At 41.5% G+C, this 9,544-nt stretch overlaps 2 protein-coding genes across 8 annotated transcripts in view; one reads left to right on the top strand and one right to left on the bottom strand.

Moving 5' to 3' along the window:
• LOC127446350 (transmembrane protein 131-like) overlaps positions 1–6,958 on the top strand; it is a 77,698-nt gene extending 70,740 nt beyond the window's left edge. For all 6 annotated transcript variants that reach the window (XM_051707215.1, XM_051707216.1, XM_051707217.1 and 3 more), the window contains 6 exons: positions 2,604–2,760; positions 4,542–4,657; positions 4,749–4,833; positions 4,926–5,029; positions 5,113–5,255; positions 5,935–6,958. In XM_051707215.1, the coding sequence (XP_051563175.1) occupies positions 2,604–2,760; positions 4,542–4,657; positions 4,749–4,833; positions 4,926–5,029; positions 5,113–5,255; positions 5,935–6,192 (863 nt within the window). In that variant the 3' untranslated portion in view covers positions 6,193–6,958. The remainder of the gene's footprint in view (positions 1–2,603; positions 2,761–4,541; positions 4,658–4,748; positions 4,834–4,925; positions 5,030–5,112; positions 5,256–5,934) is intronic.
• si:ch211-201h21.5 (uncharacterized protein LOC555526 homolog) lies at positions 6,954–9,372 on the bottom strand. Of its 2 annotated transcripts, none has more exons than XM_051707254.1 (6): positions 9,306–9,372; positions 8,553–8,752; positions 8,269–8,454; positions 8,009–8,120; positions 7,624–7,760; positions 6,954–7,521 (listed from the first exon to the last, which is right to left on the bottom strand). In XM_051707254.1, the coding sequence occupies exons 2-6, from the start codon at positions 8,733–8,735 to the stop codon at positions 7,168–7,170; spliced, it is 972 nt and encodes a 323-aa protein (XP_051563214.1). In that variant the 5' UTR covers positions 8,736–8,752; positions 9,306–9,372; the 3' UTR covers positions 6,954–7,167. The 2 variants fall into 2 exon arrangements, with proteins under 2 accessions (XP_051563214.1, XP_051563213.1); XM_051707253.1 differs by having other exon boundaries at positions 8,553–8,755; positions 9,306–9,345.
• Between the last annotated feature and the right edge of the window lie 172 nt (positions 9,373–9,544).

The following is a 9,544-nucleotide window of genomic DNA, read 5'->3' on the forward strand; positions in this document are numbered from 1 at the left end:
GAACTGTATGAATTATTGGGGATTAAATTGATTCGGACCGGCATTTACCACCCCCAAATGGATGGCTTGGCCAAACGATTTAATCAGAAACTGAAGAATATAATTTGTAAGTTTGTGCACGAAGACGCTTGAAATTGGCTCGAGCACCTATTATTTGCGGTACGAGAGGTCCCGCAAGCCTCCACGGGGTTCTACCCATTTGAATTATTGTGTGGGTGTTGACCGTGCGGCATGCTCTACATCCTATGGGAAAATTGGGAGGAGGGACCTTCAAACAGCAAAAACGAAATTCAATATGTTCTTGACCTTATAGCAAAACTCCACACACTGGGGCAAATAACACAGGAGAATTTGCTCCAGGCTCAAGAACGTCAAAGCCGGCTGTATAATAGAGGTGCTCGTCTACGGGAATTTACACCGGGAGATAAAGTCCTTGTATTTCTTCCCACATCGAGCTCTAAATTACTCACCAAGTGACAAGGGCCCGTTGGGGAAATCGAATATGAGGTTAAATGTACGGATAGAGGCGGAGCATGTCAGATTTACCACCTTAATCTCCTAAAACCATGGAGAGAGGCTGTCCCGTGACTTTGGCGACAGTTTTTCCAGAGAGGGAGGAGCTCGGACTGGAGGTCAACTTAAAAGCCACTGATCGAGTCACCCTGTCACTTGTGGAGACCACCTCTCACCGTCACAAGTCACTGAGGTTCCCAGGTTGCAAGGACATTTTTCCGATGAGTTCTCGCCTCTTCCCGGTCGTATGAATCTGATAGAGCACCATATTGAAACAACCCCAGGGGTAGTGGTATGCAGTTGTCCCTACCGTTACCCGAGCACAAAAAAGGCCATGCTAGATATGGGGGTAATAGAAGAATCCCAGTGACTGGGGCTAGTTCCAAAGGGTGATGGCTCGGTCTGGTTCTGTGTAGATTATAGAAAAGTCAATGTGGTGTCTAAATTTTATGCATACCCAATGCCTTGGATTGATGAACTGCTCAATCGATTAGGCATGACTCGCTTTTATTTGACACTGGATTTAACAAAGGGATATTGGTAGATCCCCTTAACTCCAGTGTCCCGTGGAAAGATGTCATTTTCCACACCATTCGGATTACAACAGTTCGTGACGCTTCAGTTCAGTTTGTTCAGGGCCCCGGCTATGTTTCAGTGGCTCGTGGACCAAATCCTCAGACTGCATGCTGCATACTCTGCTGCCTATCTGGATAACATTATTTACAGTAATGATTAGCAGTAGCACCTGCAGAATCTGAGGGCTGTCCTGAGGTCGCTGAGGTGAGCAGGACTCAAGGCAAACCCAAAGAAGTGCACAATTGAGTGGATGGAAGTACGGTATCTGGGCTTTCACTTGGGTCTTGGGCCACAGCGATTGCAGCCTGCCTGAGACCTAAGACCAAAAAGGAGGTGAGACAGTTCCTGGGGCTGGCTGGCTATTATCGTAGGTTTGTGCTTAATTATCGACCGTCACCAGCCCGTTGACTGATCTCACTAAAAAGGGGGCACCAGATCCGGTCCAGTTGACGGAGCCATGCCAGCAGGCGTTCAAGTGGGTGAAAGCTGCACTTTGCTGTGGGCAACTCGTGCATTCCCCTGACTTCTCTCTCCCTTTTTTGTTGCAGGCAGACGCGTCGGACGGGGGTTGGGGGCTGTATTATCCCAGGTAATGGAGGCGGAGGAGCGCCCCGTGCTGTACATTAATCGGAAGCTCTTGGTGCGAGAGTTGAAGTACAGCACGATAGAGGAGTGCTTGGCCATCAAATGGGCAGTACTCACCCTCTGGTACTACCCGCTTGGGAGGGCCTTTACCTTCTGTTCGGAACACGCCCACTGCAATGGCTCCATTGCATGAAGGATGCCAACGCGTGGATCACCCGTTGGTATCTGGCATTCCAGCCTTTTTAGTTTGAGGTGGTCTACAGGCCGGGGGTGCAGATGGTTGTGGCAGATTTCCTCTCTAGAAATGGGGGGGGGGGCGGGTGTGTAAGTCGCAGGCCGGATGGCTCCCCGGCCTGAGTCGGGCGATGGGGGTATGTGGTGATGTGGGCATGGACGATCAGTAAGGATTGACACCTGTTCGAAATTATCTCTTACAGCTGTTCTGTGTTTCAGTGAGAGCTGGAGAGGGATAAAAAGGGTGTCCAGACTGCCGGAGGGGAGAGAGAGACGCACGAGGCTGACTTGTTCATTAATTTTGTGTTGTGCTGAAAGGCAGTTTGTTGGTTGACGCTGAAATGTGTAGAAATAAAACTCATGTTGGATTGTTCACCTGGCTCCCGCTTCAGAGAGAGTTAAAGAACCTTGTCACACCGTGATAAAATCTTCAGCAATTATCGTGATGTGAAAATTTGATACGTCACATGCCTATCCAGCCATAACAGCTCCATTTATTCCATTACTGTTAAAGTAGAGGGCCATGGGTGACAAAATTAACATTAGAAGATCTGGCACATAACCTTTTTATCTTGTTTAATGTTGTACATGGAAATGCCCTGGACTTCAACACAATTAATCACTCGAGTCTATTGATATGTGTTATTAAAGCATGGTCAGTTTATTATGTTTTGTACTCTCATATTTCTTATTAGAAGCAGACAGTCTTCAGCAGATATCTATGCAGACCATGTATGCAGACCCCTTCCTGAAAGGACCTAATTCAGTTATCTCCAGAACTTGTTCCCCACCCCCAACCTCCCCGAACCTGGTGGCTCGTGGAAGCTACAACAGTGTGTTCCACATCAGCAGGTAACTCAGACACACAAGACTCACTTAAAACATATACAGGTGCATCTCAATAAATTAGAATGTCGTGGAAAAGTTCATTTATTTCAGTAATTCAACTCAAATTGTGAAACTCGTGTATTAAATAAATTCAGTGCACACAGACTGAAGTAGTTTAAGTCTTTGGTTCTTTTAATTGTGATGATTTTGGCTCACATTTAACAAAAACCCACCAATTCACTATCTCAAAAAATTAGAATACATCATAAGACCAATAAAAAAAAAACATTTTTAGTGAATTGTTGGCCTTCTGGAAAGTATGTTCATTTACTGTATATGTACTCAATACTTGGTAGGGGCTCCTTTTGCTTTAATTACTGCCTCAATTCAGCGTGGCATGGAGGTGATCAGTTTGTGGCACTGCTGAGGTTGTATGGAAGCCCAGGTATCTTTGACAGTGGCCTTCAGCTCATCTGCATTTCTTGGTCTCTTGTTTCTCATTTTCCTCTTGACAATACCCCATAGATTCTCTATGGGGTTCAGGTCTGGTGAGTTTGCTGGCCAGTCAATCACACCAACACCATGGTCATTTAACCAACTTTTGGTGCTTTTGGCAGTGTGGGCAGGTGCCAAATCCTGCTGGAAAATGAAATCAGCATCTTTAAAAAGCTGGTCAGCAGAAGGAAGCATGAAGTGCTCCAAAATTTCTTGGTAAACGGGTGCAGTGACTTGGTTTTCAAAAAACACAATGGACCAACACCAGCAGATGACATTGCACCCCAAATCATCACAGACTGTGGAAACTTAACACTGGACTTCAAGCAACTTGGGCTATGAGCTTCTCCACCCTTCCTCCAGACTCTAGGACCTTGGTTTCCAAATGAAATACAAAACTTGCTCTCATCTGAAAAGAGGACTTTGGAACACTGGGCAACAGTCCAGTTCTTCTTCTCCTTAGCCCAGGTAAGACGCCTCTGACGTTGTCTGTGGTTCAGGAGTGGCTTAACAAGAGGAATACGACAACTGTAGCCAAATTCCTTGACATGTCTGTGTGTGGTGGCTCTTGATGCTTTGAACCCAGCCTCAGTCCATTCCTTGTGAAGTTCACCCAAATTCTTGAATCGATTTTGCTTGACAATCGTAAGGCTGCGGTTCTCTCGGTTGGTTGTGCATCTTTTTCTTCCACGCTTTTTCCTTCCACTCAACTTTCTGTTAACATGCTTGGATACAGCACTCTGTGAAAAGCCAGCTTCTTTGGCAATGAATGTTTGTGGCTTACCCTCCTTGTGAGGAGTGTCAATGATTGTCTTCTGGACAACTGTCAGATCAGCAGTCTTCCCCATGATTGTGTAGCCTAGTGAACCAAACTGAGAGACCATTTTGAAGGCTCAGGAAACCTTTGCAGGTGTTTTTGAGTTGATTAGCTGATTGGCATGTCACCATATTCTAATTTTTTGAGATAGTGAATTGCTGGGTTTTTGTTAAATGTGAGCCAAAATCATCACAATTAAATGAACCAAAGACTTAAACTACTTCAGTCTGTGTGCATTGAATTTATTTAATACACGAGTTTCACAATTTGAGTTGAATTACTGAAATAAATGAACTTTTCCACGACATTCTAATTTATTGAGATGCACCTGTACATCTCAATGTGCACAGAAAAATTTAAAACACAAATTACATTTGGGTGTGTGAAACCAAGGCATTTGGGTAATTGCCATCAAGGCAATCCCTGTTTTTATCCAGATGTTTGTAAAATGTAAGGGAGATGTGTGATGTTACTTTTTTGGATATTTTTATAGCGAGGCTAATTTAAAGAAGGCTCCAGGGAATAAGCTCACCAATTTGGCCTCCCTGCCTGGTCAAAATGGAAATCCAACTTTTGCAGCTGTAGCTGCTGGCTATGACAAAAGCCCTGGTGAGTTTGTCTATAAAATATGTTCCTAATGGATAAACTTTTAATGTTGCTTTGCAGCATGCAGTTATTGTGTGTGTGCTTGTTTCCACAGGTGGTAGTGGCTCAGGTAAGATGGATGGCCTGGGGAAAATGGCACTATCTCACATGACATCAGTGGAGAGTGATGGTTCTGACAGGTGTGTTAACTTAGCAATGAAACATTTAACTTTGTCTCTTCTTTTATACAAATGTACATTACAAGTACATGGTGTTATTGTGCATCTTTTAGTTCTGGACTGTGGAGCCCAGTGGACCACACCAACAGCCCCAGTTTTGGTCAGGTTAATGCTTTCTCTACTTTTGGACCCAACAACCCGCTCAACCTCTCTGGAGGTATGCAAAAGCTGATTGACTCAAATTAAAAACAATGTTTTGCATATAAATTGTATATATAATCTCTGGGTATTCTTTGTTAGTTTTCAGAGGCATGACTGTTCCAAAATGTTCAGAGCCCCAGCAGAGTTGGTCTGATTACACTCCAGTATCCCCATCCATTTGGGATACTGAGCCTTCTAATTCTTGGGCTAGCAGCACTGGATCTCCAGCAACTCCAACAACTGTAAGACATCCCCTTGCACAGTCAAGCAATAATACATTGCAGAGAGATTGATAGGATCATACTGTTGGAAAGTGCTGAAATCAGGTTCTCAACTCAACAGACACTTTTTCATTCCAAAGCAGAACTTTTAATCTAAGGACACTTAGCGGTTTGTTCAATTCCCTAACCTTATGTAATAAATTTAGGCAAGTAGCGCATCCCATATTGTTTGTGCTGCCATCATGAATGATACCTAAAGTAATGCAGCTTGCTGATGAAAGGAGTGCTGTTACTTTTCTAAACTATCAGACTTGTGATAGACTTGCATTGAAGGAGGGAACCTAACCCTAACCACTTAGAACACCCTAGTAACCACATAGTAACGCACTAAAAACTACTTTGGAGACCTCAGCATTTGCATTACACCCTGGCAACCACCCACAATACTCTAACATTGTGATGGCGACTTTTGCATGGATAAAAATCTAGTTATTATTTATAAACATGTCATTTTTAAGCTCTTTGTGTATTAAGCTAATAAATTATTTTATGAACTTTTTAAAATTCTTTAAAAAGGCAAGGAAATACTCCATGTTCAACTTTGAATTCCCCTCAGTTCTATAAAAATTCTCTTCAGTGCAGATAATGTTTCTATGCTGGTCAGGAGTTTACCATTCTCTCTGTTTTTGCCTGTCTTTAGTCCATTTTGGGGAATGCACGCAGTCCCTGGTCCTTCAGCAGCTCCATCTGGTCTACAGGCAACGACTCCACTCTGCACTCCTTCAACCCTCCTACTTCCTCCACTCTCACTAACATAGTCAGCCACACTGCGCCACCCACACCTTCCCCCAATGACATGGGCCACTCCTACAACCCTTGGAGCATGGGGTGGTCTCCCTCACTAAATCGCTGGAACTCTGAGCCATGGCCAAACAGCCCAGACAACAACAGCATCTGAGACAGAATAGCCCAATTGAGCGACAGAAAGTGCAATGGTTTCTAATCTTATTTTAGTTCTCCTGGTTAAACAGTACTTTGTGTACAGCAAGATTATTTTAATGATGAAAAGTCATAAATTGTAATGGTAAAAATGTACACTGGAAATCCAGTGTTGCATTTCCAAGTCCCCCTCAAAATTCAGACCTATTTATATTGGTGGGGTATAATACAAATTGCCTTAAGTTAAATTTTAAATGACATAATGAATGAAAGATTGAAGACATTGGCTGAATGCTGTCGCCCTTGTAGGGATGATTTTCTTTACGATTTTAGAGATTTCCTGTTTTGAGTAATACTGCATTGTTTGGAATTAAAGTATATGTCCCAGTATTACTTTGTTTAAAATGCAAGATGCAGTGTTACTCAACTTTAAAATAAGCACTTTGCATAAAACCCCACTCTTACAGATCTATTATTTTGGTTATTTGAGTGCATTTGGCCACAATTGTTGGTCCACTTAACGTTCAGAAAGGGGTACGACAATAATTTTCATGTTAATTAGGACCGTAATGTCGTCTTCCCCCTTTAAGTCAAAGCCAAATGGTAAAAGCTTTAAGGATTTGAGATTTTATTTTTAATTGACCTACACTTAAAGTGAAAAGCTTTATTTGCTGAAATTGGCTTTTAATTTGACCGAGATTCCATACATTTTTATGTGCATTCATTTGTCCCTTAAAGAGTGAAAGATTGCTCAAATTGGTTGAAATAAACATATCAGGCTGGAACACTGACTTAGTATTTTATTTCTACTTAACCCTGCTTAACAGAACAGTTGCTCAGTCAACAGTAAATATGCATGGAAAAGGATGCTGCATTTGAAGATGAGATCATGTATTCCAAAATGGAATACTTGTTGGTCGATGATTAATTACTGATTATCTTCTACAGATATAAGTCACCCTTTTCATAGATTATTTTTAAAGAAGCTTCTGTCTCATGCTAATTGTAGAGAAGCTGTGAGCATGGAGCTGAACTTTGTAAGGTCACAGGTCTTCATCACAAACACGCAATGGCCCTTCATTATGTTGGCTGGGTCCAAAACCATCATGCCTCTTCCCAGTTCCCCTTGCATCTCCACATGTACAGCACACTCCAAACTCTCTGTAATCACACTTCTGTCTACACAAGCTGCCACAGCAAAAGCATCATAGGGTACAAACCCTTGCCCAAACAAAACATCTCTGTTGTTGATGCCGAACTCTCTAGAGAAGGCCCAGCACTTGGAGGTTATCTTCTTCATGAATCGAGCAGCTGATGTATCCTGATTGACCAGCTTATCAAAAAACTCCTAGCAAAAAATGTAACATATTTTGGAACATCAGCTGCAATATGGGCACAATGGAAAATGTAAATGAAAGCCCTCATTTTGCTCATGATACACAAGTCTTACCCAAGATAGTTTGTTTCTGCAAGTAAACTCCCAGGTTGCGATGTGTGTTGTGCAGGTATATTCCTCCAAAACTATGTAAGCTGATTCAGCATCCATTCTAAAATTAAACTCTGCACATGGTGTCATATTTCCCTTGCCTGTAAGATAAACAGTGGTCATTATGGGAAGATCAAGCTCTATAAGAAGAACCATGTACCTCAATTCCTGATTGGGGTACATGCCTTGATCTGTGCTGTTGTGCTTTCTCCATAGTGCTGTTCTCTAGACAGGCTTAGTCTGTCTGAGCCATGTACTGAGAGACATGCAAAGTAACATTTCTACCCAGGTGTGCACAGTGCCTGATTTTTTTCACAGCAGCTTTAATAGTATGGAGTCATTTTATTACCTTCCATATTACCGCCCATAATATACAGATCCTTGATTTTCTGAGGGAAGGTGGGATCTAATCTAACAGCCAGAGCCAAGTTAGTAAGTGGACCAAGAGCAATGAGAGAGACCTGTGTATGAGTAAACAAACAGGGCTGTGCATTTCATTATGTCAACCACAAGATGGCATCACAACATTAACTTATACTTGGATATTTTAAACTTTTTGTTTGTTTTTGTTTTTGTATTCTTTAATTCATTAAATGGTTTATTTCTTACCTCTCCCTGGTTTTCATTCACCAGTCTTAGCATGGCATGAACAGCATGCTCTTTCTGTATCTGCCTCTCCCAAATATCAGAGTCTCTGTCCTCCAGAACATCTCCCAACCCATCTGTGCCAAAGTGATCTTTATATGGCTTCAAATCTCCAACTAGAGAGCCTGCAGAACCTTTGAAGACCGGAATCTGAGGAGAAACAATACACTTTATGGCTCCATATTTATACCAGTCTCACCTTAGTTCTTGACTTGAGAATCAACTGTTTTAATTTGTATTGGACTTACCTGGGTTTGTTCACAAACCGACAGTACACGCAACACATTCTGACACACATTATCCACATCAGTGTTCCCAAAGCAACAGGTGATGCCCAGCACCTTCACATTCGGAGCTGCGAGAGCAACCATGATAGCCTGGGCGTCATCTATGCCACAGTCTGTGTCAATTATTAACATCTTGTGAGCCATGCTGCTTAGATTAAACCCTTCTGAAAAAAATCGGTTTCGTTACACTATTAATCATTCATAAAAAAAATAAATAAAAAAAAAATATTTATTTTCAGTCATGTATTACTGTCAGTTATTGTATCCTGTCAGGTTGGACATCTGAGTTTATGATTTTGTTATGATAATATAAAAATACTAGGCTAATGTTAGGCTGAGGCACAGCGAAATTTAATAAACTATATATTTATATATATTTATATATTATATACACACATTGTTGACCAAATTTATGATCAACAATGTCAGTACAGTGGCCTCTTATGTAGTCATGTATGTTGGAATTATCTATCAAGATTTGTATTAAGTTTGATAAGATAACATTCTGCTGTTTTCAGCAAGTAAAAGCGTCAGCATTAAAAACACATTATCTTCAAGTATATGCCCTTGCACGTTTAACAAGGGGAAAAAAACATACTAAAACCAGTTTGATGGAACCACGCTTCAGTATATTTAGTAACACTTTTGAAACTCGCTTTAATTTGAAACTAACTTGAACTAATGTCAACTTAATGGACCTTCGCACACGCTCACCTACACCGTTTATGCACCAACCTCCATTCAGTTCACTGACTCCGTTCAGCTTAGAAAGGGACTTTGGTTCAGTCCATTTTCAACACAACCACGCTCTACTTCCAAAAGTAGAGGTGGAACTATCTTTAAGGCAATCAAGATTTTCAAAACTATCTACCAAAAACATCAAATATTTCATAAAAATTTGTAATACCTTATTTAGAAGTATCTTAAAGTGTTATAATGTATATTTAAATCTG

This window comes from Myxocyprinus asiaticus, chromosome 9 (assembly GCF_019703515.2).
Source record: "Myxocyprinus asiaticus isolate MX2 ecotype Aquarium Trade chromosome 9, UBuf_Myxa_2, whole genome shotgun sequence".
In the NCBI taxonomy this organism is placed as follows: Eukaryota; Metazoa; Chordata; class Actinopteri; order Cypriniformes; family Catostomidae; genus Myxocyprinus; species Myxocyprinus asiaticus.

What these genes read in the sequence shown, in the direction of transcription:
- si:ch211-201h21.5 (XM_051707254.1), bottom strand. Translation starts at nt 8,735, where the DNA reads ATGGCTCACAAGATGTTAATAATTGACACAGACTGTGGCATAGATGAC. An exon ending in CGGTTTGTGAACAAACCCAG is followed by an intron (nt 8,455 to 8,552) that starts GTAAGTCCAATA and finishes GTTTCTCCTCAG; the next exon opens with ATTCCGGTCTTCAAAGGTTC. An exon ending in GCAGAAACAAACTATCTTGG is followed by an intron (nt 7,522 to 7,623) that starts GTAAGACTTGTG and finishes ATTTTTTGCTAG; the next exon opens with GAGTTTTTTGATAAGCTGGT.